The 27,517-nt window shown below is 43.6% G+C and overlaps 1 protein-coding gene across 3 annotated transcripts in view; it reads left to right on the top strand.

Annotated features, from left to right (window-relative positions):
• Window positions 1-239: 239 nt before the first annotated feature.
• Window positions 240-27,517, top strand: part of TENT4B (terminal nucleotidyltransferase 4B) — a gene marked incomplete at its 5' end in the record, with an annotated part of 66,482 nt that continues 39,204 nt past the window's right edge. For 2 of the 3 annotated variants that reach the window (XM_080828267.1, XM_080828268.1), the window contains one exon: window positions 1,048-1,676. In XM_080828267.1, coding sequence (XP_080684393.1) covers window positions 1,048-1,676 — 629 coding nt within the window. Of the gene's footprint in view, window positions 278-1,047; window positions 1,677-27,517 lie in introns of those variants that run through there. The other variant, XM_080828269.1, reaches the window with a different exon arrangement.

Genomic DNA, 27,517 nt, shown 5'->3' with positions numbered 1-27,517 from the left:
GGTCCAGGGCACATGCTCGAGGATGGGTTACGTTTTCTTCCCCCCACCGCTCCCCCGCCCGCCCCAGGCGGGCTTGGAGCGGAGATCTCGGGAGGGGTCGCGAGAGCGGAGGGTGTCACCGAGGCCGCTGGATGGGGGAGGGGACGATGTGGGGGCGGCACCTCCCACAATCCATTCGCTGCGGAGCGGGCCGGCGTCCGGCCGGCCTCCCCCGGTTTCAGAGACCGGGAACCCAGACCGGGGACGGCGCGCGCATCAGGGGAGCCTGGACGCTCAGGTACATGCGGCTCCTTCTTCAGATGGCGCGGGGACGGTTGGGCCAGGCGGTTGTGGCCCCCGCCGCGCCGCACCGCGGCCTCTGTGACGCACGGCGCGGCCGCCGGGGCTGACCGGGCAGCGCGGCGCGGCGGGGGCGGGGCGAGCGCGGGAGGGCGGGGGCGGGGCGGGGCGGAGCGGGCGGGGCGGGGCTGGCGGAGGCCCCGCCCCGGGGCCGGAGGAGCGAGGACGCTACCGAGCAGGCGCGTCCCGCCGCCGCCGCCGCCGCCGCCGCCGCCGCCGCCGCCGCCGCCGCCGCCGCCGCCGCCGCCGCCGCCGCCGCCGCCGCCGCGCCGCCGCCGCCGCCGCCGCCGCCGCCCCCGCCGCCGCCGCCGCCGCCGCCGCCGCCGCCCCCGCCCCCGCCCCCGCCGCTGCCGCCGCTGCCGCCGCTGCCGCTGCCGCTGCCGCTGCTCGCCCTATTCCGCAGCCGCCGCCGCCATTTGCACGGGGACCCCAGTGACAGGGGCTCGGCGGAGGGGCGGAGGGAGGGGGGGAGGGCCCGCGGAGCCCCCGAGGGCGGGAGCGACGCCGCCGGCGCCGGCCGGGTTCCCTGCGCGACCGCGCCGCCCGCGGCGGGCCCCGAGCAGCAGTAGCAGCAGCGGCAGCAGCGGCAGCAGCGGCAGCAGCAGCAGCAGCAGCAGCCGCCGAGGCCGGGCGTGCGCCTGAGGCGCGGCGGCGGCGGCGGCCCTGCGGGCGGCCGGGAGGGGCGGGGGCAGCGGCCGCCGCCGTTTGATGGATCCGAGGATCGCCTGGTTCCAGCCAGAGCAGCTCGGACCGTCCAACAGTCTGTGGATGCAGATCTGGGAGACGACCCAGGGGCTGAGGAACCTCTACTTCAACCACCACTGTCACAGCAGCGGCGGCGCGAGCGGCGGCGGCGGCGGCAGCAGCACGGCCACCGGCGGGAGCGGCAGCAGCACCGGCAGCCCCGGCGGTGCGACCCCGGCCCCGGCCCCGGCCGGCATGTACCGCTCCGGGGAGCGCCTGCTGGGCGGCCACGCGCAGTCCGCGGAGCAGCGGGACTTCCTGCCCCTGGAGACGACCAACAACAACAACAACCACCACCAGCCCGCGGCCTGGGCCCGCCGCGCTGCCGCGGGCCCCTCGGCGTCTCCGTCCCCCTCCGCGTCCTCGTCCCCACACTCCTCCGCCGCCGTCCCCACCGCGGATCCCGCGGACCCGGCCTCAGGCAGCAGCAACAAGAGGAAGCGCGATAATAAGGCCAGCACCTACGGACTCAACTACAGCCTGCTGCAGCCCAGCGGAGGGCAGGCCGCGGGGGGCGGCCGGGCCGACGGCAGCGGGGGCGTGTACAGCGGGACACCGTGGAAGCGGAGGAACTACAACCAGGGAGTCGTGGGGTGAGTGGTGGCCCTGCGGCCTGGTGGCCTGGCCCTTGCACACGCGCAGCCGGGCACACGCCCACAGAAGGTGGATTGGGGGGAGCCTGGGCGAGGCCACCCCCTTCGGCCTGCCTTCGTTGCCGCTTCCCTGGGGGATGATGGCCTTCCCTACATCCCTCCACCATCCACACCTTACCCCACTCCTTAGCGGTCCACACCTTTTCCTTCTTCCCCTCAGCCTTCCAGGCCTTTTCTGGACATCCCCTTAGCCATCCACATCCTCCCCTCACCTCCCTTAGTCATCCACACTCTCCCCACCTTTCCTGGCCCCCTTATCCATCTGTTCTTTCCTCCCATCCCCCCAATCAAACACGCCTTCCCCTCTCCCCCCTCCAGGCCTCCCCATCTTGCTCCCCATCAACACACCCCAAAATGAAGTCTATTAGCACAGGCAAATCATTGATTCCCTGAGAACATTCCTGTGTTAGTGCCTTTGGTGGTATAGGACCTGGAGGTGCTTTCCTTGCCAAGAATAGAAACATCCAGAAAGCTCCTCCCCCTCCCCCAATCCCAAACAGGAATCATGTCAGCCCTGTAAGGTTTTGCCTGCTGTTGACCCTTTTGCCCATCTTTTAATTTTTTATTTAAAATAAATTTCTGGTATTAGCAATGCCTTTTTCTGTGGGGATTGAGAAATAGGGTGACAGCTAAGTTTAGGCTGGAGGAGATAGTGAGCTCTTCTGAGGCCAGTGGAACTTTCTAGGAGTTCAGGAGCCTTGGCTCCAGCTTCTCACGGTTCGGTGTCATCCTGGCAGATACAGCCAATGCTTTTCATTCTGGGGGGGGGGGGGTAGGCTTATGCTAATGAGTGAATGTTGCACCATTAATGACTTTCTGTATAAAGTTCAGCTGTTACAAAATGGAATCTTACCTGGCCCCTGGTGAACTGTGGACATAAGCAGGGAATGTTTCTGGCTAAATAGCCCTTCTAGAAGAGCCCCTGTGACTGAATAGGTTACTGAGCCTTTTTTTATTTTGTAAAATAAAAATTTGGGCTGTGTGTGTGTGTTTAGCTTGATATGCAGAATGAGCTTTCAAATTATTTTTCATTTTTCAGATCCTGTTTTACACTGGGGGCCACAGTAGGCAAAGGCAATACCATAAGTAATCCTTTGTGAAACATTTTCGTATATTCACCCATTCAGATCTGCCCTGCTTTGGCAAGCACAGACAGTTCTGTGTACCTTTTTGGAGGTCTGGGTAAAATGAGTTGGTGGGTTCCATCTGCTTCTAGTGGGCTGGTGTCTGCTCTATGCTACTATTCCAACTCCCACCTTTTATGGAAAACGCAGTCAAGCGTTTTAGGACTGGCGCTGGGTTACATGTCAAACCCATCCTCACTTTCCAAGGGGAACCTTTTAGAGTTGAGTCCTCTGTTGCTAAGCTTCAAGGGCGCTCTCCATGGTCATCATGTTTTAATAAAAGGCTCATGGGTTCTATCCTGTTAGCGTTTCCAAGACCGAAGCATAGACCTGTGGTTTAGCAACAAGCCAGTTGATATCTAAAGGTTCTGGTAGTTTCATTTCACAGAAATAAGCTCCAGTTAAGTAATCACTGTCAACTAAAACCTTGAAGTTCCCTAGTTTCGTTTTACTGAAGCTTCTGCATATGTGTCTGGCAAAGATAGGTGATAAATCCAAAACAGGCTGCTTTTCTTCTTGACAGATTGGAAATGGTCTTCTCCTCTACTTGCTGTTTAATGTTAGGGATACTGTAAAAGGTTCCTATTTGAACTTATGTAGAGACAGGATGTTGTTATTCCTGATTCAAATATATTGCCCTCAAAGGGATTAAGGAATTTCCTTTTCCCAGAGGTATTACTGTTTAAAAACTGATTGTAAACCTGTTTTTAAAACTTTATCACTTCCTAAGACTTTCCATTCTTCTGCCTTTTCTTTTAGAGGATGTCAGTAGTAAAATTTTCTATGTTCTTAAGTAGTTTTTGGAAGAGTGTCTGAGTTTAAAAATTCTTGTTTTGATTTGTAGATCCTTGTCTTGACTTTTATAATAGTTTTGCTATTTTTAGTACAGGTATTTAAAAATCTGAATTCACAGTGCACCTCAATGTTACGCTGTTCTTAGATTAAATTTAGTAAAACTGTTACTAACATTCTGAGTTCTGGGGACTGACGTTTAGCTAATTGGTCAACAAATTGTAGTGGTTCCTGGCCTCTGCACTGACTCAAGTCCAGATAGGGAGAGGAGTAGAAGGCATATGAACCATGGACTGTAACTGTGGGACGGCTGTAAACATGCTCTCTCTCCCATATTCTTTGGTCTCTGTGTTCTCTGCCCCAGCCAAACTGGTTGACATACTACCTGAACACTCCAAGATACAGTTCAAAATCCTGACTTCTTTGTCATCCAAGTCCTTCATTTTTGTGGTTCCTCTTTTCAACTCTTGAATTACTTGCTTCCCGCTCTTGCTATAGCCTGCCTCTGTTTATTTTTCCTTTCATATATATGTTTTCTCTACATACTAGGTCACAAGTTAGGATGGAATTTCTTTTTTTTTCCTAAGATTTTATTCATTTAGGGAGAGTGCGCAGGAGTGGTAGGGAGGGGCAGAGGGGGAGACTGCATGCTGAGTGTGGAGCCCCACGCAAGGCTCAATCCCAGGACCCTGAGATCACGACCTGAGGAGAAATCCAGAGTTGGTTACCTAACCAGCTGAGCAACCCAGGGGCTGCCAAGATAGAAATTTCTTTTTTTCTTTCGTTTTTAAAGATTTTATTTGTATTTGAGACAGAGAGAGACCACAATCAGAGGGAGTGGTAGATGGAGAAGCAGGCTCCTTGCTGAGCAGGGAGCCCGATGTGGGGCTCGATCCCAGGACACTGGGATCATGACCTGAGCCAAAGGCTGACGCTTAACTCACTGAGCCACCCAGGTGTCCCATCCATCCATCTATCTGTAAATCTATCTATCTTTCTTTCTTTCTTTTTAAAGATTTACTTTATTTATTTACTTGAGAGAGAGTGTGTGCATGAGTAGTGGGGAGGGGCAGAGAGAGAGAGAGAGAGAAACTCAAGCAGACTCTGTGCTGAGCACAGAGCCCAATGCAAGCCTTTGTCTCTTGACCCTGAGATCATGACCTGAGCTGAAGTCAAGAGTTGGATGCTTAACTGACTGAGCTTACTTAAATGTAGAATAAGATATTTGGATTTCATCCTGTAGCCTTCATATTCTCTTTCAAAATTGAATCCAACTGGGGGTGCCTGGCTGGTTGAGTCCATGGAGCATGTGACGCTTGATCTTGGGGTTGTGTATTCGAGCCCCATTTTGGGCAGACAGATTACTTAAAAGTAAAATAAAAAAAAAAAATTAAAAATCCGCTCACCACCTCAGCCTTCTCCGTGTGTGCACAGACTCAGGGAGTTTGCTCATGTTCCTTTTTTTTTTTTTCTTTTTAAAGTTGCTTTCACCATCTATTTCTTGGAATTCTTTCCCCTCCAAGGCTGGCTGTGGTGTAGGAAGCAGTCCACCTGCTCCTTCTGGTTGTCCGTGAAAATGAGCCATAAGCCCTTTTCAAAGATTTAATTGTTGATTGCCATAGAAAAAGAAACGATGTCAAAAAAGTAGTGAACGCAGTTACCTTCTGGAGATTCAGAGTCCTTGGTCTTGAGCCCCCTTGTGTCTAGAAAGTTCTTGTGAAAGGTGCTGGGAGCTTGTCCAAGCTCATCAGGATGGGTTTGTGTTGGCTGCATTGCCAGATCTGTAGGTATTTTTTTTTTCAAGGCTTGGATGACTTGTTCAAAATAATGTTTTAGAGCATGAATTTGGCTGTGGAACTTCAAGAAGGCCTTGCTGGGAAACTTGGGTTTAAGGAATAATTTCTTGACGGGGGCTCATGGAGATGGGAACGGTAAAGAACGAGTGAGTGTGAGTGATGCTACAGGGGAGGGCGGAGAGGATCCTGACTGCCTTCCTGGTTTGAATGATCACTTTGTAGCTTTGAACCAGCATGAGGAAACACTGCAGTTATCATTGCAAGTCAGGGGTGGGATGGTGGATTTGGAGTAAAAATACAAGGTGACGTTTAGCTGACTGTCTAGCAGTGAGTTGAAATTTGGGGACCAAGGCATAGTCCTCTTTGCTGCAGCGGGACAATGTCCTTCCTGACGTCCACGTACTCTAGATCGCGGTAAGTCCAGGATGCTGACGCTGTTCTTCAGCAGTGGCATTACTGCCTCTTCCTGCTAATTTCTCCAGCTCTGATCAATAGGATCGCTGTTAATGCTGGGCTCCAAAGTAGGTGATCAGGCAGATTAACATGGTGTTGAGTATAAAAGAATTTAGAGACCTTATTCCAAGTGCTTGCCCTAAGTGTTAATTTCTGTGCATTTGCAAATGTAGCCCACAGTAATTCTTTGGGGGACTAGAACCCTCAGATCCTTGAACTTTACTGCATTTGATATCAAGAAGACATTAGGTTTCCTATGGATAGATTCTGCACAGTGTAATTCATGTTTGTGGATTTCCTCAAGTTTAGTAGTATAATGTGCTCAACTAAGATACTTCCATGTCACGACTCATCTTCACCTCAAAATCTGTGACCTGAACACTGTCGCTGTCAGAATCCTTGATGATGTGTCAGGGTGTGGAGTCTTTTTTTCAAACCCCATTAAGTTTCTGGCTCTTGAGGAACCAGTGAGTGAATAGAGCTTTTTGTAGTCTACCCTGGGTTCACACAGAAGATTTAAGATATTGCAGTAAAGGAAGGATGGGAAAAGGCTACTAGAAGGATCCAAGGTGGGGAAGGGGAGCATGTGTTATAACAGGGCGGGTCCTGGTGTGATAGATGGCCTCCTAGCACAGCTCCTTCCATGAAACGCCTGCCAGTACATCGTAGTGTTAGGAGTCCAGAAGAGTCCATGGGAAGAAAAGCCAGGGACTCCCCTGCTGATATGGCCACTGGTCAAATGGTTGTATTTAGATACTCTTATACCTGCTGAAGCTGAGAAACATTTCAGCCACTTTTTCTATGGAAGCTAGAGAAGCAAGCTGTTGTATAATTTCACTCAGCTTTCTATTCCCCCTTCTGTTGAATCCGTTGGAGTAATATTCGGCAGAGGAAGCTATTTCAGGATCACACCCACGGCACTGGAGACTGTCTGTATTAATCACGTACACACACACAGGTGTGGAGTAATGCCGAAGGGGGCGCTAGGCCAAAGAGGATGCTTATTTGAAGAAGCAGGGTCCAGTTCCCAGCAGCTGGTCTGAGACTCCTGTCTTTGCTCCTTCCTGCAGAGCTGACTGGACAGCTCAGAGCCTGCTTGAGGAATTCAGAAGACTGCCAGTAGAATGTTCTTTCTATCCTTCAGAATATTTGCTAGGGACTCAGCTGCTGCAGAATACCATAAAGGCTTTCAGTTCATTTTCCCATTTTTAACATGATGGGGAATTATTTTTTTTCCTAAGGGAATATTGGAAATAGAGGATGGCCTTGAGCTAGACTTTACATTAATTTGGATCCAGACAGCAGGCAGTACATTTATTTTCATCTTACAAGTTTTATTCGATGATACAAGAGACTTGTATACTAAGGGCTTTGGACCCTAAGGAGATTGAAGTTGAAGATTTTTATTTTATTTTATTTTATTTATTTATTTGACAGAGATCACAAGTAGGCAGAGAAGCAGGCAGAGAGAGGAGGAAGCAGGCTCCCTGCCAAGCAGAGAGCCTAATGCGGGGCTCCATCCCAGGACCCTGGAATCATGACCTGAGCCGAAGGCAGAGGCTTTAACCAACTGAGCCACCCAGGAGCCCCCTGAAGTCAAAGATTTTAGAAAGAAACATTTTGGAGACATTATGTTGTGCACTGGTTTCTTACTCACTTAAATAGTTTCAAGTCTGGAAAAAATCTTGCCGTGTCCATAGGAGATTTCATGTAGTATCTGGTAACTAAACTCAAGACTTCTACCTCCAGTCACGCTCTCGGCTGAAATAGTTTGAATAATCTGCAGAAACCTGTGTTTTCAAATTAGTTGATTGACTGTAAGGGCTCAGAAAAGTCAAAGTGCTCATGGTAACCTTTTTACCAAGTTCCAAATGCTATGTTAAATTTTTTCTATTTGGTATATTAGCCTTCTCACGCATAGCCTCATGTAATTTTTTTTCTTTTTCTTTTGAAATACAGATTCACAGAAAATTGCAAAAAAAACCCTAAAAAACAAAAAACAAAACAAAACAAAAAACCCAGTACAGAGGGATCCCATGTTCCCTTCACCTAGTTTCATGCAGTGGTAACATGTTATATAATTGTAGTTTAATATCAAACCCGGGAAACTGACATTGTTACAGTTCATAGCCTGATGTAGATTTCATGCGTTTTACATGTGTTCATTAGTGTGTGTGTGGTTCTGTGCAGTTTTGTCATGTGTAGATTTGTGTGACACCACCATAATCAAGATACAGGACAATACCAGCACCTCAAGGATCCCTTATGCTAACCCTTTATTTTCACGCTTGTCGCTAACCCTGAGCAACCACTAAGCTGTTCTCCATCTCTGTAATTTTGTTATTTTGAGAGTGTTAGATAAATGGAATCACACAGTATGTTACTTTGGCTTTTTTCCTGTTACCATAATTCCTTTGAGATCTATCCAAATTGTTTCATGTATTAATAGTTCATTCCTTTTTAATGTTGAGTAGTATTCCAAAGGGTGGATGTACCATAGTTTGTTTAATGATTCACCCATTGAAGGACATACCAGAAGAGTTTCCTGTTTCTGGCTACTACAAGTAAAGTGGCTAAAAACTTTTGCATACATATTTTTGAGTGAACATAAAGTTTCCTTTTTGGGGGGGGTAGATGCCTTAAAGTGCTTGATCGTATGGTAAGTACATATTTATTTTTATTTTATTTATTTATTTGAGAGAGAGAGTGTGTGTGCATGTCTGGGCGAGGGACAGGGGGAGGAGAGAGAGAGAGAATCCCAAGTGGACTTTGTGCCAAGTGTGGAGCCTGGTCCAGGGCTTGGTCCCACAACTCCGAGATCATGACCTGAGCTGAAACCAAAAGCCAGAAGGTCAACCTATTGAGCCACCCAGGCACCCCAGTTTCATATTTAGTTTTTGTTTCTGGTTTTTTTTTGTTTTTGTTTTTGTTTTTTTTTAACAGAGTGAGAGAGCACAAGCAGGCAGAGCATCAGGGGGAGAGGGAGAAGCAGGCTCCCCACTGAGCAGGGACCCTGGGATCATAACCTGAGCCGAAGGCAGTCGCTTAACCAACTGAGGCACCCAGGTGCCCCGTATTTAGTTTTAAAAGAAACTGCTAAACTCTGGTTTAGAGTGGTTGTCGTAGTACATTCCTATCAGTGATGTGTGAGATCCCATTTCTCTGCATGCTCATCAGCATTTAGTGTTACCACTGTTTTTTACTTTGGTTTTAATATAGGTAGTGATGGTTCATTGTGCTTTTGTCATATTAACCTCAAAAATAGCCTCACCTGATTTTAACTTTTGGTTTTAATATAGGTAGTGATGGTTCATTGTGCTTTTGTCATATTAACCTCATAAATAGCCTCACCTGATTTTAACTTCACTTTTTATTTTATTCTTTTTTAAGATTTTATTTATTTGTTTATTTGGAAAGAATGAGAGTGGGAGTGGAGAAAGGGCAGAGGAAGAGGGAGAAAGAATCTCAAGCAGATTCAGTGTTGAACTTGCAGAGCCTGAAGTGGGGTTTAATCTCACGACCCTGAGATCACAGTCTGAGCCGAAACCAGGAGTTGGAGGCTTAACCAACTGAGCCACCCAGGCACCCCAACTCTATTTTTATTTTACAAACTTCTTGGCAGTATTGAGAATGTCCTTAATTAAACATTTCTAAGTAAAACTCATTTTAACTCTTTTTCTTTTTCTCTGAAGTACTTTGCAGTGTTTCCTTTACGTGTTGCTTTTTCTTTGAAACTAGTCTGAAGTAGAGCTCTATTTTCACTTTTTTAAAAACATGTAAAAATACAACTGCAGAGTTGATTTCAAAATTTTCAGTTCTGTCCTTTTGTATGTGACGAGTAGCTTTATTTTCTGTCAGCTTGTCTGTCTTTTGGGGAGTAAACACTTGTTAGTGGTAGTTTTTGTTGTTGGTGAAGTTACAGTATTTTTTTTTAAAAGATTTTATTGATGTAAGAGACAGAGCAAGCACGTGAATGTGTGCATGGGGTGGGGGAGGGCAGAAGGAGAGAGAGAACCTCAAGCGGACTCCCCGTGAAGCATGGAGCCTGAGACAGGTCTCTATCTCACAACCCTGAGATTAACGACCTGAGCCAAAATGAGGAATCAGGGTGCCTAACCGACTATGTCACCCAGGTGCCCTCCATTTTTTTTTTTTTTTTTTACTGTATTTTTGTATCTGAACAATGCCTCCGCACTGTGCAGAGTAAATGCTTCATCTGCACACTCAGTCCTCCAGTATACCATGTTTCATCAGAACCAGTTCCTGGACTGAGAACGGGGATCTGGTCCTTCATGTTTCCCTTAGTGTTTTGATTTTTGTCAAAATAATGTAACTTTTAGTTACCATCAAGCGTTATAAATTTCTGCCACAGCAGAAGTAAGACTCCATTAGGAGCGTGGTTGTAGAGGTTTAAAAGTTAACTTCCAGTAATTTGGATTTAACGAAGTGTTAGGTGTCTGATGAGGTCTGGAATTTTGATGTCTTTATTCCTTGAAGTTAGTTATTCAGCCTTTCTTTCTTGGTATGAGGTGTTAATACCACTGTCCTCTAGAATACTTGTTTTTAAAATCAACAGATTGTTTAAACACTACTACTAATTAATACTAATTGTTAAGAAACTAGAAAATAAAGCCAAACCAAAGAAATAAAAAAATAGCCCCCATTATACTACTTCCAGGATATAAGGACTGTTAACATTTTGGTGTGAATATTTTTAAACTTCTACCATATGTATACATGTATTTCCTTTTTATCAATATGGATTCCTACTGTGAGTATACTTCAAAATTTTTTTCCCAGTTTTTTTTTTAAAGGAATAAGCTTTTCCTTTTTTCTTTTTCTTTCTTTTTCTTTTTAGGATTCCATTCATTCATTCGACAGAGAGAGAGAGAGAGGGTTCACAAGCAGGCAGAGAGGCAGGCAGAGAGAGAGGGGGAAGCAGGCTCCCCTCTGAGCAGAGAGCCCAATGCGGGGCCCAATCCCAGGACCCCGAGACCGTGACCTGAGCTGATGGCAGAGGCTTAACCCAGTGAGCCACCCAGGCGCCCCTTTTTTTCCAATGTTAAAGAATTTAAAAAAATTTTTTTAAACAACAAAAATTTATTCTCTCACAATCTGGAGGCCAGAAGTTAGAACTGATTTTATCCTGAAATTGTTTTCTTGTTTGGGGGAAGGGCATTAGAATATTGTAGGTATACTTTTTTTTTTTAAGATTTTATTTATGTATTCATTTGAGAGCATCTTGAGAGCATGCGAGCAGGGTGAGGGAGGGGCAGAGGAGAGAGAGACTCTCAGGTGAACTCTGCATTGAGCTGAGCTGAGCGTGGAGCTGGACACGGGGCTGGGTCCCACAGCCCAGAGATCATGACCTGGCTAGAAATCAAGAGTCTGCCGTTTAACTGACTGAGTTGCCCAGGCGCCCCATGGGCATTTTTTTTTTTTGACTGATGAAAAATTATTAATAGAATGAATATCTTTCATATAAAATTCATTTCTAAGGCATTATTTATATATTTTTGATAGAGAGTGCACAGGCAAGCATGTGAGCAAGGGGTAAGGTTAGAGGGAGGGGGAGAGAGGGAACCTTAAGCAGCTTCCATGCCCAGCGTGGTGCTAGATCTCACAACCCTGGGGCTGAAATCAAGATTTGGACGCTCAACTGACAACCTTGTTGCCCTTCTAAGGTAATTTTTATTTTTATTTTTAAAAGATTTTATTTATTTATTTGACAGAGAGAGATACAGTGAGAGAGGAGACAGAAGCAGGGGGAGGGGGAGGGGGAGAAGGTTTTCCGTGGAGCAGGGAGCCCAATGTGGGACTTGATCCCAAGACCCTGGGATCATGACCTGAGCAGAAGGCAGCCACTTAATCAACTGAACCACCTTGGGCCCTCTAATCCCAGAACTTTTTCATCATCCTAGAACTTTTTCATCATCCTAGAACAAAACCACCCATTATCACTCCCCTCTCTACCCTTCACCTCCAGCCCCTGGCAAACTCATCCAGACCTTCTGTCTCTATGGAGTTACTATTCTGAACATTTCGTAAGAATGGAGTCATACAATACATGGCTTTTTGCTTATCCATTTACCAGCTGATGGACAGTTGGGTTGTTTCCACTTTTGGGCCATTAGGAATAATACTGCTATGAACATTCACGTACAAGTTTGTATGTGGACATATGTTTCTATTTCTCGTGGATAAATATCTAGGAGTGAAATTGCTAGATCATAAAAAGCAGCTGTAACATTTTCCATTCCCACCAGCAATGTAGGAGGTTTCCAGTTTCTCCATGTTTTTGTCAACTTTTTTCATTATCTTTTTGAATATAGCCATCCTATTGGGTGTGTATCTATCTCCTTGTAGTTTTGATTTGCATTTCCCAAAAACTAGTGGTGAACATCTTTGCATGTGCTTATAGGCCATTTTTTAATGGGCTTGTGTTTTTGTTGAGTTGAAAATTTCTTTATTTTTTCTAGATACTAGACTCTTTTTAGATGATTTGCAGGTATGTTTTCTTTTCTGTGGATTGTCTTTTTATTTTCTGTATAGTGTTCTTTGGAGTACAAAGGGGTGTTTTTTTCCTATTTTATAAATTCCAGTATGCGCATTATTTTTTTTCTGTTGCTTGTGCTTTAGGTGTCATATCCAAGAAACCACTGCCTAATTCAAGGTCACAAAAATTAACCCATATTCCTTCTAAGAGTTACAGTTTTAGCTTTTACAGTTAGGTATTTTATTTTATTTTTATTTTTTATTTTTTTAAGTAATCTTTGTGCCTAACATGGGGCTCAAACTCATGACCCCGAGATGAAGAGTCACCTACTTACTGAGCCAGACAGGTTCTCCTATGTTTAGGTTTTAGCTTCTTCTTTTTTTTTTTTTTTAAATGCAGGACTTGAATCCATGTCTCTGAGATCAAGACCTGAGCCAAGATCAAGAATTGGACGCTTTTTTTTTTCCTAAGATTTTATTTATTTATCTGACAGAGAGAGACAGCAAGAGCAGGAACACAAGCAGGGGGAGTGGGAGAGGGAGAAGAAGACTTCCCGCTGAGCAGGGAGCCCGATATGGGGCTCGATCCCAGGATGCTGGGATCGTGACCTGAGCCGAAGACAGATGCTTAACTGACTGAGCCACCCAGGCGCCCCAGGTCTTAGATCCATTTTGAGTTAATTTTTGTATACGGTGTGGGGTAGAGGTCCAACTTCATTCTTGTGCTTGTGGGTATCCTGTTGTCTCAACACCGTTTGTTAAAGACTATTCTTTCTCCAAGAACTGTCTTGGCACATAAAGTTAGACTGGAGGGTATTTGTGTCTTGTAAGGCGTTTGCCACTCTTACCTGTGGAAAGATTGAGCCAGTTTATGTTTACATCATCAGTGTGCAAGAATCCCAGTTTCCCCTAAACCCTCACCAATGCTAAATGTTATATTTAAAATCGATACAAAAGAATTTTTTGTTGCCAGTTTTACTGGTGAAAAATAGTATATTACTGACATAATTTGTACATACTTTCACATTAATTGGCTATATTTTTAATTGCTTATTTCCCTTGCCTAGCTTTCTATTTTTTTTTCCTTTTCTTGCCTTTTTAAAAAAAAAATTTATTTTTTTGGGTCCATTGAGACATTTTATTTGCATGTTATGTATTCCATCCCTAGAGAAAGAATCCCAGGATTTTCCATACTGTGTGTTTTCGTCATGCTTCTTTGTGGTCCATGAAGCCAGCTGAGGTCATCAGGACAAAGAAACCAAACTGTGGGGACGGGAACAGGTTATTCTGCCATTTTCCTAGATCTTGTACATCAGATCTGGGGCTGCTGCTCCACACTTCTTTAACCTGCCCATGAGGTTCACCACAATTTTTCCAGCGCTGTGATCATTCGTGATTTAAGATTTGCCAATGTAACCGAGCTTCATCATCTCAGAAACCTGGTGATGACTTTGGAGCACAACCTAGTAAGAACCTGGTGTTTGCCTCTCTTCTCAGCATTGTTCATGCTCTTGAGAGCATCTGCCAGGACATTCGTGTACACCATTATGGTGGCATGGAAAGATGGTGGGAAGAGCGTTGCCTAGCTTTCTTTTTTTTTTTTTTTAAAGATTTTATTTATTATTTGACAGACAGAGATCACCAGTAGACAGAGAGAGAGGGGGAAGCAGGCTCCCTGCTGAGCAGAGAGCCAGTGCGAGGCTCGATCCCAGGATGCTGAGTTCATGACCTGAGCCGAAGGCAGAGGCTTTAACCCACTGAGCCATTCAGGCGCCCCTTTTGCTGCCTGTCTTACTAATTTGTAAGAGCTCTTGTTCTGTCCTATTAAAAATATTTATAATTTTGGAGCACCTGGGTGGCTCTTTTGGTTAAGTGTCTGCCTTTGGCTCAGGTCAGAATCCTAGGGTCCTGGAATGGAGCCCCACTTCGGGCTCCCTGCTCATTGGGGAGCCTGTTTCTCCCTCTCCCTCTGCCCTTTCTCCTGCTGCTGCTCATGCTCTCTCAAATAAGTAAAAATTTAAAAAAACCCACAGGGATGCCTAGGTGGCTCAGTGGGTTAAGCATCTGTCTTTGGCTCAGGTCATGATCCCAGAATGCAGGGATCAAGTCCCACATTGGGCTCCTTGCTCGATAGAGAGTCTGCTTCTGCCTCTGCCTGCTGCTCCCCCTGCTTGTGTGTTCTCCTTTTTCTCTCTGTCCCCCTCTCTCTGACAAATAAAATCTTTAAAACCCCCCAGAAATATCTATAATTTTTAATTCTAATTTTATGATATTTAAAATGGTTTTATTAGGGCATAATGTGTAATTATAGTATTCACCCATTTAATTGTACAGTTTGGTGACTGGGCAAATATATACAGTTGTATAACTATAACAATCAAGACATAGAGATACAGAACATTTCTGTCACTCAGAAAGTACCCTTGTGCCCTCATAGTCCATCCTCTTACCTCATCTCTTGTTTTAAGCAACCACTTGCCTTTTCTAGGGTTTCATGTAAATGAAATGATACATACTCTGTAGTATTTCATACCTGACTTCTTTCTCTTACCATGATGTTTTGGAGATTTGTCCATTCTGTTGTGTGTAATATTGGTGTTACTTTTTCACGTCAGTAGTATTTATTCCATTGTATGGATCTATCACAGCGTGTTCATCCATTCTTCATGACCTATAGGATTTGTAAATGTGTCTACTGCTTTTGATCTTGTATTACTCTTTGGTTTTGCCACTCAACCCTGCACAGGCCAGACCTGACCCACACATCTTTTGGTTGGGTAATCAACCGTTATGTGCAAAACTATTGTGCTAGGCTGTGGGAAGTGATGACAGTAAAACATGTTCCTTGCCTCCTGGAAAATTAGGGTCCGCTTGGATAGACAGTGCATAAGGTAAAGAGGTTGCTTTTGACTAATGAAGGAGGCCAAGCTTTGGGTGGAGATTTCTGCTGATACTTGAAAAGATCGGTTAGGTTGTGGAGGGTTGGAAAAGAAGAACTGTATCAGTTTCAAATGAGAAAGCTCTAAAGGGACAAGTTAGATATCTAGTATTTAGCAAATTTGAGGTAGATAGTGAGCAGAATCTACTGTGATGGAGACCTTAACCAAAGGAGGTCTGGAATTATTCCAGGTAATTTTGTAAAACCTATTTTGTAATTTTGTAAAACCTATTTATTGTGGAAAATCACAATCTATGGAAGTAGAGAGGGTAGGATAGCGAACCTCCATGTACTCATCATGCAACAGTGATCAACCCTGGGCAAACTTACCTCACCTGCCCATCTTATGTTCATTCCTACCCCCCTTTATTTTGAAGCAAATTACAGATGTCACATCATTTTGTGTAAATGTATCAGGCTTTGTCTCTAGATGTGGACTGAAAAAGGAACCATAATCACAATACCATAATGACACCTACACTAATTTACATTATTTTCTTAGTTGCGTCAAGCATCCAATGTTCGTATTTCCCCAGTTGGGCCATAATTATTTTTTAGTGTTTGTTAAAATCAGAGTCCATATGAGGTTTTGCAGTGCCATCAGTTGAAATGCCTTTTAAATCTTTTAATCTCCAGCTTTGTCTGCCATCTGTTTTCCCCTCATAAATTTATATTTGTTGAAGAAATTGAGTTTTTCCTGTAGACTTTTCTGCTGAGTTTTGCTGATTGCGTTCCTTTGGTGTCAGTTTAATATGTTCCTTTGTCCCCCTGTATTTTCTATAAATTTGTAATTAGATCTAGAGGCTTGTTTATGTTTTTTTGTTTTTGTTTTTGTTTTCAAGAATACTTCCTAGAGGGGGGCACCTGGGTGGCTCAGTCAGTTAAGCATCTGCCTTTGGCTCAGGTCATGATCCTGGGATTGAGCCCCGCACCGGGCTCCCTCCTTTGAGAGAAGCCTGCTTCTCCCTCTCCCACTCCCCCTGCTTGTGTTCCCTCTCTCGCTGGGTCTCTCTCTGTCAAAAAAATAAAATCTAAAAAAAAAAAAAAAAATTAGACACTTAACCAACTGAGTCACCCAAGTGCCCCAAATAAGTAAAATCTTTTTTTTCCCCAAATAAGTAAAATCTTAAAAAAAAAAAAAAGAATACTTCATAGATGGTGATGTTTACTTTTCCAGAAGACACACAATGTCTGAGTGTCTTTGTTTTTGTGATATTAGTAGCCATTAGTGATCATTGCCTGTATTTATTTGTTCATTATTAGGGTTGTAAACTTAAAATATTCGAATTCTCTTGAGCCTCCATCAGTTGTCAGCTGCAACACTTGTGAAAGGAGAAACATTTCCTCCTCAGCTCTTTGGTTATCCTAAGGGCGCAGTTTTTACAAGGGACAAGGGATAAGGGTGAGAAGCGGGATATAACTTCCCACTGGCTCTGTGCATGAGCAGAAGGAAGCAAGGTGGGCAACGTCAAAAAGCTGAGGTGGGCTTTGGGCTGCCTAGCGCAGGATGTGTGGAAAAGGCAGTTGCCTCTCCCCGTAGTGAGCCACGTGTGTCCTTCCACGGGTGGCTGGGACTGCCCAGGGAGCCCCTCGCCATCCCTGACCTTTGCTTTCTGCTTGTGTTAGCTGAAGAAAACCATGGTGGATCTTGTGGCCCGAGAGCCTCCGCTTAGGAGACTGAGTCCTCACAGACTTAACGCAACAACCAGGAATAACACATTTGTCCTTGAAATTAAACTTGGGTTATATTTCTTCCTCTTGTCCTAACAGTCTTTAACCTTAGTGTGAATCGTTCCTGCCTTCAGGCCAATATAACCTATATGGTATTTTAGAAAGGATTCCCACCGGTAGTAAATCTAGTGATTTTTTTTCCCCCACCATCAAATATTTATTTTAAAAGCTACTATTTACATATAAAAACCACACAGCAAGCCCTGGTGGCAGCTGTGTAAAGAAAGGGCTGTTTGGTCTTGGTGAAAGAGGGCTCCAAGGTGATGACTGGAACCCGGCCTCAAGGTCATAGCTTGCCTTCAGCTTCCTTAGGAGTTTGTGGTAGCCCCTTCCGGAAGAGTAGTAGGTAAGGTCATCTCTGAGGCCAGGCAACGTAGAGATAGTCAAGGACTCTTCTGTTCTGAGATAGCTGTTCCTCTGTTTTTCCTCCACCACAAGGTGTGCGTGTGTGCGTGTGTGTGTGTGTGTGTTAGTAGAAATTTTTTTGAGTGGTGTTGTATTTACAGGATAATTGAGCAGAAAGTACAGAGTCCTCATATACTCCCTCACTCCCCTGCTCCCATCCCATTTCTCCTGCAATTAACATCTTGCACTTGTTAGGACTGATGAGCCAGATACCAAAGCATTACAGTTAAAGTCCCTGGTTTACATTAGGGTTCAGTCTTTGTTTTGTGCACCTCGTAGGTTTCGGCAAATGCATAGTGACGTGTATTCATCATCATAGCATCGTCCAGAATAGTTTCACTGCCCTGAAAGTCATCTGTGCTTCCCCTTCCCATCTTTCCCTCTGCCTGAGCCCCTGGCAATCGCTGATCTTTTCACTGTCTTCTTAGTTTTCCGTTTTCCCAGAATGTCATGTAATTGGAATCATGCATATCTGTCTACTTTCACTGGTAACGAATTTAGGCTTTTGCCTTATCTTTTCTGGGATCCATAGCTCTTTTTTTTTCCTTTGTATTTTTTTAATTGCTGAATACTACTTCATTGTATGGATGTAATGCTGTTTATCCAATTACATACTGAAAGACAGCTTGGTTGTTCCAAGTTTTGGCAGTTAGGAGTAAAACATCTGTAGGCAGGTTTTTGTGTGTATATAAGTTTTCAGCTCATTTGGGTAAATACCAAGAAGGAAGATTGCTCGATCGTATAGGAAGAGTATGTTCGGTTTTATAAGAAACCGCCAAACTGTATTACAAAGTGACTGTGCTATTTTACGTGCCCGCCAGCAATGAATGCGTTTCTGCCATTCCCTGCATTTGCCAGCATTTGGTATTGTCAGTGTTCCGGATTTTGGCTAGTCTGAGAGCTGTGTAGTAGTATCTCATTTTAATTTGCAGTTCCCTACTGACGTATGATGTTGAGCATCTTTTCATATGCTGATTTGCCTCTGTATATTCTTTGGTGAGGTGTTCAGGCGTTTTGCTTGTTTTTTAATCGGGTTTTATTTCCTTACTCTTGATTTTTTTTTTTTTTAAAGATTTTATTTATTTATTTGACAGAGAGAGAGATCACAAGTAGGCAGAGAGGCAGGCAGAGAGAGAGTGGGAAGCAGGCTCCCTGCTGAGCAGAGAGCCCAATGCAGGCTCAATCCCAGGACCCTAAGATCATGACCTGAGCTGAAGGCAGCGGCTTAATCCACTGAGCCACCCAGGCGCCCCACTTACTCTTGAATTTTAAGAGTTCTTTGTATATTTTGGATACTGGTCCTTTAATTGGATATGTGTTTTGTAAAAATTGTCTCCCAGTCTGTGGCTTGCTTTTTCATTCTTTTGACAGTGTCTTTTGCAAAGCAGAAATTTTTCTTTTAGTGAAATTCAATTTAGCAATACTTTTCTTTCCTGGATTGTGCTTTTGGTATCATGTCTGAGAGAAGTCATTGCTAAACATATGGTCACCTAGATTTTCTCTTAAGTTATCTTTTAGGAATTTTATAGTTTTGTGTTTTGCATTTAGGTCAGTCATCCATTTTGAGCTCATTTTTATGAAAGGGGGAATATCTGTGTCTAATTCATTTTTTCGCATGTGAATGTCCAGTTCTTTTGGCAGTATGCTAAAAAGCCTGTCTTTTCCCCACAGAACTGCCTTTGCTCCTTTATTAAAGATCAGTAGATGAAGCACCTGGGTGGGTCAGTCCTTAAGCGTCTGCCTCAGTCTTCCTTTGGCTCAGGTCATGATCTCAGGGTCCTGGGATCGAACCCGGCATCATTGGGCTCCCTGCCTGGCGGGAGGCCTGCTTCTCCCTCTCCCACTCCCTCTGCTTGTGTTCCCTCCCTCACCGTGTCTCTCTCTGTCAAATAAATAAAATCCTAAAAAAAAAAAAAAAGTCAGTAGACTCTTTTGTGTAGGTCTCATTCTGGGCTCTCTGTCCTGTTCTGTGATCTGTTTATGTGTTCTTTTGCCAGCACCACACTGCCTTGATTACTTTAGTGTTTTTTTGTTTGTTTTTGTTTTTTATTACTTTAGCTTTTAGTAAGTCCTGAAGTCAGGTAGTGTCAGTCCTCCAACTTTGTTCTCCTTCTGTGTTGTACTGGTTATTCTGGGTCTTTTTTACAACTTCCCATATAAGTTTTAGAATCAGTGTGTTGATAATGCGTAAAATAATCGTGCTGGAATTTTGATTGGGATTTCATTGAATCTGTAGATGCAGTTGGGAAGGAATGACAGTGACATCTTGACAGTTTTGAGTCTTCTTATCCGTGTGCCTGGGATTGCCTTCCATTTCTTTAGATCTTCTTTGATTTCTTCCATTAGAGTTTTGTGGTTTCCTTCACAGCGGTCTTATACATATGTTGTTAGATTTATAAGTAAGTATTTCTTCTTTTTTTTTTTTTTAAAGATTTATGTATTTATTTATTTGACAGAGAGAGACACAGTGAGAGAGGGAACACAAACAGGGGGAGTGGGAGAGCAGGGAGCCCGGCATGGGGCTCAATCCCAGGACCCTGGGATCATGACCTGAGCCGAAGGCAGACGCTTAACCACTGAGCCCCCCAGGAGCCCCTTCTTCTTGTTCTTTTTTTTTTGAATGTTAATGTAAATCGTATTGCATTTTAAATTTCAGTTTCCTGTTGTTTATTGACAGTATATAGCAAAGCAATTGACATTTGTTAACTTTGTATCCTGCAACCTTAATGACTTATTAATTTTTTTGTTGTTTCTTCAGGATTCTCTACATAGATAATCATGTCATCAGCAAACAAAAGCAGTTTTATTTCTTCCTTCCCAGTCTGTACACTTTTTTTTTCTTGTGTTACTGCATCTGCTAAGGCTTCTTTCTAATATGCTGAATAAGAGGGATGGGAGTGGACATCTTGCCTTGTTCCTAATTGTAGTGGGAAAGTGACTAATTTCTCCTCGTTAAGTTTGATGTTAGCTGTTGGATTTTTGTATATGTTCTTTATCAAGTTGAGAAACTTCCCCACTGTTTCCAGTTTGCTGAGAATTTTTGTTTGGGTGTTGGATTTTTTCAAATGCTTTTTCTGTATCTCTTGATAAGATCATAGGACTTTTTTTTTCTTTAACCCATTGATGTAATGGATTACATATGTTTATTTTTGAATCTTGAACCAGTCTTGCATACCTGAGATAAATCCTGTTTGGTCATGGTGTATCATTTTTTGGTACATTGTTGGATTTAGTTCACCAATATTTTGTTCATGAGAGATACTGGCTGTAGTCTTTCTTTCTTCTAATGTCTTTGTCTGGTTTGAGGATTAGGGTAATGCTGGCCTCATAGAATGAGTTAGACAGTATTACCTCTAATTCTGTTTTCTGGAAGAGATTGCAAAGAATTGAGATAATTTCGTCCTTAAACTTTTGGTAGATTTCACCAATGAACTCACCTGTTTTCAGTTTTAAAATGTTATTAGTTATTGATTCAGTTTCCTTAGTAGATATAGACCTTTTCATATGTTTCTTTTTACCTTGCGTAAGTTTTTTTTTTTAATTAAAATTTTAAAAAATTTATTTATTTGAGAGAGAGAGAACTTGCAGGGGTGGGCAGCAGAGTGGGGCAGAGAGAGAAGGAGACAAGCAGACTCCCACTGAGCAGGGAGCCTCATGTGGGGCTTGATCCTTATCCTAAGATCATGACCTGAGCCAAAACCAAGAGTCGGACACTCAGCCAGCTGAGCCACCCAGGCGCCTCTCACCTTGTGTAAATTCTGATAGATTGTCTTTTTCAAGGAATTGGTCTGTTTCATCTAGATTATCAAAAAAGAGTTGTTCATAATAATCCTTTACTGTCCTCTTAGTGTCCTTAGGGTTAGTAGTGATGGCCCTTATTTCATTTCTGATATTAGTAATTTGTGTCTTCTCTTTTTTTTCCTCAGTTAATCTGGCTAGAGATTTATCAGTTTTACTTACCTTTGGTTTCATTGAGTTTTCTCTATTGATCTTATTTTTATTTATTTTCTTGTTTTTACTTTGAATTTAATTTGTTCATCTTTTTCTAGTTCTGTAAGGTAGAAACTTAGATAACTGATTTTTAGATCTGTCTTTTCTAATATTTGCATTCAGTGCTATAAACTTTTTTGTAAGTGCTGCTTTCTCTAAATTTCACAAGTTTTGATAAGTTGTATTTTCATTTAGAAATAGCTCTTGATGGGGCGCCTGGGTGGCTCAGTGGGTTAAAGCCTCTGCCTTTGGCTCAGGTCATGATCTTAGGGTCCTGGGATCGAGCCCCGCATCGGGCTCTCTGCTCAGCAGGGAGCCTGCTTCCCTTCCTCTCTCTCTGCCTGCCTTTCTGCCTACTTGTGGTCTCTGTCTGTCAAATAAATAAATAAAATCTTTAAAAAAATAAATAAATAAAAAAGAAATAGCTCTTGAGACTTCTTTGACCTATGTTTTATTTAATCTCCAAGTATTGTGTGTTTAATCTCCAAATATTGTATTTTAGGATTCGTCAGCTATCTTTTTTTACTGATTTCTAGTTTAATGCCAGAGCATACTTTATATGATTGCTATTCTTTAAAATTTGTTAAGGTGTGTTTTATGTTCTAGAATGTGGTCTGTGTGCTTGGGTATGTATTTATTTATCCATAAGAGATGAGGTGATGTAAGGTTCACTCATCTTTATTGTATGTGACTTCAAAATACCATATGATTAGAAAATCAGAATGAAGCAGCTCCAGTGTTGGTGGATGAATGGATAAACAAAATGTGGCATATGTATACAGTGGAATATTATTTAGCCTTAAACAGGAAGGGAATTCTGACCTGTGCTACAACATGGGTGAACCTTGATGACATGCCAAGTGAGAAAAACCCAGTCACGAAGGACAGATACTGAATGATTCAGTTTCTCTGAGGTGCCTAGAGAGTAGTCATTCATAGAGACAGAAAGCTGATTTGTGGTTGCCGTGGGCTGTGGGAAGAAGAGAATGGGGAATTTTAGTGTTAATGGGTACAAACTTTCATTTGGGGAAGATGACAAAGTTCTGGAGTAAACTTACTGTTGTGTAGTATGAAAAAGTTCTGGAGATCTGTATAGCATAGTGCCTGTAACTTCTTTTTTTTTTTAAATGAAGATTGTTTATGTATTTGTCAGAGAGAGAGCATGCGCACACAAATGGGCTGGGGGGGGCCAGCAGGCAGAGCAGGCAGAGGGAGAAGCAGACTCCCCACTAAGCAAGGAGCCCATTGTGGGGCCTGATCCCAGGACCCTGGGATCATGACTGGAGCCGAAGGCAGCTGCTTAACTGACTGAGCCACCCTGGCATCCCTGCCTCTAACTTCTTTTTTTTTTTTCCTGCCTATAACTTCTAAGACTGTACCTGTATACCTAAAATTGTCCAAGAGAGTACCTCTTAAATAGAAAATAAATAAAGGGGGCAGGAGGAAATTTGGGAAGGTGGTGGATATGTTGCTGGCCTTGATAGTGGTGACAGTTTCGTGAGTATATACCTATCCCCAGACTTACTGAGTTCTGTTTTATGTCAATCATAATTCAATAAAGTGGTTTTAAAAAAGGTTCCGTAGGTGGATAGTGGTGGTGGTTACATGACATTGTGAATGTACTTAATTCCATAGAACTGTACACTTAAAAATGGTTTGAACGGTAAATCTTATGTGTATTTTACTACGATTTTTAAAAATGGAAAAAAATTTCTAAAAATTAGAATGTTGCCAAGGAAAAAGTGCAAGTTATTTGAAATTTTTCTCTTATGCCACATGTTTTTATTTATCTTGGGACTTATTTGTCTAGTTTAATTTTCATTTTTGATTGATCTGGTAGAAGGTCATTGTGTTCAGTCAGGATTTCTTACGGTGTGATGAGGAATGGGGTTTTTATGTAGACAAGCACAGAAATATATATCTGATCAATCTGAAACTTGTAGAAGATATTCATGCATTTAACTCTGCTTATAGCCCTGACTGACTTGTAGCCATGGCGTACAATCATCATGGGGTTTGAGATCAAATGATCTTCTGAGGTCATTTGTTCCAGTCCCTTTAAAAAAATTGATCATTTGAATCTCAGAGAGGTTAAAAGACTTCACCAAGTTTCATATTACCGTTATCTGCAGTCAGACCTGCTTAATCCTACCTTGTAGTAGGCCTCAGTGCATTAAGAGTCTGCGCTCTATGAGCCCAAACTGTGTGATTGCAAATAAAGCCCTGTGTCAGGGTCCTGGCTCCTCCCCTAGCATGCTGCTCGTTCCTGCAGCCCAGGCACAGAATGGCGTTCTGCTTAATGAGCTAAGAGGAGCTCCTAAACCAGTTACTTCAAAGCAGCATTCTCAATCTAAGGAAATTAAAAAAAAATTCTGATGACTGGAACCCGCTCTTCAGAGATTTTGATTCAACAGGCCTGCCTGGGGGAGGGGTGGCTTTCACATTCTGCTGTAAGAAATAGTCATGTGTGCAGCACAGGTTGAGAAGGACTGCTTAGAGCATCTTTTAAAGCATGGATTCCCAGACCTGGCTAATTCCCAAAATCCCCTAGGGAGCTCAGAACCCTCAGACCTCCCTGCCTTGGAGGGACTCCTTGCCTGGGAGGGAGACGAGGTCCTGGAAATCGTCTGAGGCTGCACTTGTCCTGCCTCCCCCTTACTTCGTCTGGGTTGATTAAAACCAGACCAGGTGAATGAAACAATTTCAAAAATATTTACGTGAGCAACAGACATTTTAATGAAGTGAAGTTTGGCTCAGGTCTTGTAACGCTGTCATTTTTTGGATTAAAAGTAAAAATGCTTATTAAAGAATTTGTGATGATATGTAAGATGTTTAAGAAATTTGGTGTTGAACTAAAAGTGCTTTTTTCCCCGTATTTTTTTGTTGGGGGGGGTCCACATTTGTTTTTAAGCAAGGAAGAGCATGTTGGAGAGGCACAGAGGGGAATGTTTATGTGTTTAAATGTGGAGACAGTATGCCTTCACTTAGATTCAAACCACCTGCATTCATAGAGATAGGAATCCCCTTAATGGAGTACTAGATAAAGCATATGCAATGTATCACTCAGAGATTTGTCTTAAATTGTAATTACATAAGTCAGGCAGGCATGCATTTATTCTCGTAAAAACTTGAAGACATTACAGAAAAGTCCAGAGTCTCACGTGACTGTCTTTCTTAATGCCAGCCTCTTCCTCAGCAGGCGTGGTTGTTTCCACTGTCCTGTGAATCCTAGAACTTTTCCTTATCAGGTTGACTGACCAAAGAAAATACATACCATTCTGTAACTTTTACTTGGAAACGTGTTTATGTAAGCGCTATGGAGGATTCAGCTATAAAACTGTACCGTAATTGTTTAAGTCCTTTTCCTGTTGATGAACACAGAGGCTGTTTCCAGGGCTGTGGTAAGCATCCTTGTGCAAGGCTCCATGTGCACGTGTGCTGTGTGATTGCTGGTGTGGGGTGGGGGGGTTAGGGGATTGTATGGTTCAGCGCTAAATGGTCCTCAGGCCAGGCTGAGCTGTAGAAGCTGACGGAATTGACTTTGCTGGGTGTCACCGAACTTGCAGGGATTTGAATGAAGACGTGAAATGGCAGAGCAAATGTCAGCTTTTTGTTCGTAATTGTCATAAACATGAGGAGTCTTTTGGGTTTTATGCTGAGCACTCCCCTCCCCCGCCCGGCCAAATAATGTCTGCTAATAACTAACTGTGTGCCCCGTGCCAGTGTGCTGGGTGCTGACTTGGAAACATTCTGTAAAAAATGCTGAATTAGGTTAGTGATGTGAAGATGATTAACAGATAATGGTAGCTAGAAGAATTGTGTCAAAACAGCAAGAAATACCAAGAGAATCTGACATGTTCTGCATTTTCTTTGGTGCTTGTCTATTGTAATAGTGTTAGAAACTTTACATTGTGTATATAATAATTTTTCTTGGCTATTTGGCCAGTTTGCCTGTAAAATAACAAACATGGCCATTTCAAAGAAGCTCTTCATTCTAAGGTATCACCTGTTTCTGAGTCTCCCTAAACTCTTCTCTGTGTCATTGTAAAAGATCTGTTTAAAAAAATGGTTTTCATCAGGGTGCCTGGGTGGCTCAGTCAGTTGATTTGGGCTCAGGTCATGATCTCAGGGTTGTGGGATCGAGCCCCACGTCAGGCCCTGTGCTTGGCATCGAGCCTGATTAAGATTCTCTCTCTTCCTCTGCTCCTCCTCTGCTCCTCCTCCGCTTAAAAAATAAAAGCAATTTTCACCAGCATGCATGGTCTTAGTGCTTCCCCCAGTCTACATTTTGCATGGTCTGTACCAGGGTTTACTTAAGCTCTCCCCTATTGTTGGACATCCAAGGCACTTTCTATTTTCTTTCGTGAATAAAGCGCTGGAAGCGTACTTTGACACAGAGTGTTGTTTGCTTTTTAGCTCTTGTCTCCATCTGTGTTCCTCAGAGTAAGCTCGTCGGCTTTCTTCTTCTTTTTTTCCTTTCCTTTTCTTTTTTTTTTAATAGGCTCTGTGCCCAGTGTGGGGTTTGAACTCACAGCCCTGAGATCAAGAGTCGCATGCTCTACTGACTGAGCCAGACAGGCGCCCCACGCTGGGTTTCTTCTCATATGTTGCCAGGAAGATGGTGAGGGGAAGAGCGAAGGAAGGGAACTTTACCACTTTTCTGAAGGCTGCTCAGGCTTCTCTCCCCCCTCTACCCACCCCCCCTCCAAGTAGATGAGGCTTTATTGTTTTATTTATTTATTTATTTATTTATTTTTATTTTTATTTTTTTAAAGATTTTATTTATTTATTTGACACAGAGAGGTCACAAGTAGGCAGAGAGGCAGGCAGAGAGAGGGGGAAGCAGGCTCCCCGCTGAGCAGAGAGCCCGATGTGGGGCTCGATCCCAGAACTCTAAGACCATGACCTGAGCTGAAGGCAGAGGCTTAACCCACTGAGCCACCCAGGCGCCCCTGTTTTATTTATTTTTGTCTTGGTGCTATGGTTGTGAGATTTTTTGCCCCATGGGTTTGTGGTGTGGGTGTCGGTATTTTGACATCTGTGGAGGTGTGTTGTTCTGATGTTCTGCTCTGAGGTTGCACTAGTGTGTTAATGTTTTCATTTTCTCATGCTTATCACTCTCTTATCTGAAAGTGAGGCAGTGAGGGACTTGGCACTGTTGACTTCAGACAGTGGCTGTTTGTCCTTGGCCCGAAGATCATCTGACCAGGAGTGAGATGAGGTGAGGGATTCAGCAATTCCAGAAAGGGGTGCTTGCATCGTGCAGTGGAGAAGAATGCCAAAGAATTGTCCAGGTCTGTGCACCTGTCTGTGGAATGTGACAAGGCTCCCTAAGTAATTGTAAATTTAGGGACGTGTAATATGCGCTCATTGGTAAGGAAGTGCATGGTAAAAAGAGGTTTTTGGGGGTTTTGTTGTAGGTGTTGTTGTTACCTTCTGTGGATGCTTGAAGATTGTCCTGTGAAACCAGCAGTACCCAGGAGGGAGCTTGGATGGACAGGTGCAGGTTCATGGGCTCTCCAGTGACACGTGGAGAAGCTACTGGGACTTGAGCATTAGATTGTTTTTACATTAAAACCTGTAAGTGGCCTTGGATGGTGACCCTGGGATTCCTAGACATTGGGGGTCCTAATATAATGTGCTCTGCAGGTGTTTTCCATATTTCAAAAATGGTAACACTTTTGTCTGTTCCCTTGGTCCACGTGCTAACTGAAATGTTAGTTGGTTTTGATTTCATTTGGTTTGAGTAAGTCATTCATTACCTGGATGTATAAATCTTCTTTTTATCGACTTACAGACTCTTCTAGTCCTCTTTTTTTTTAAAGGTTTTATTTATTCATTTGAGAGAGAGACAGAGCACAAGCTGGGGGAGAGGCAGAGGGAGAGGGAGAAGTCAACTTCTCTCTAAGCTGGGAGCCTGATGTGGTGCTCGATCCCAGGACCTGGAGAACATGACCTGAGCCAAAGGCAGTGACTTAACCATCTGGGCCACACAGCTGCCCCTCTTCTCTTCCTCTTTTTTTTTTTTTTTTTTTAAGATTTTTATTTATTTATTTG

Source organism: Martes martes (genome assembly GCF_963455335.1).
Source record: "Martes martes genome assembly, chromosome: 17".
In the NCBI taxonomy this organism is placed as follows: domain Eukaryota; kingdom Metazoa; phylum Chordata; class Mammalia; order Carnivora; family Mustelidae; genus Martes; species Martes martes.
This window is presented reverse-complemented; position numbering and strand designations above follow the sequence as displayed.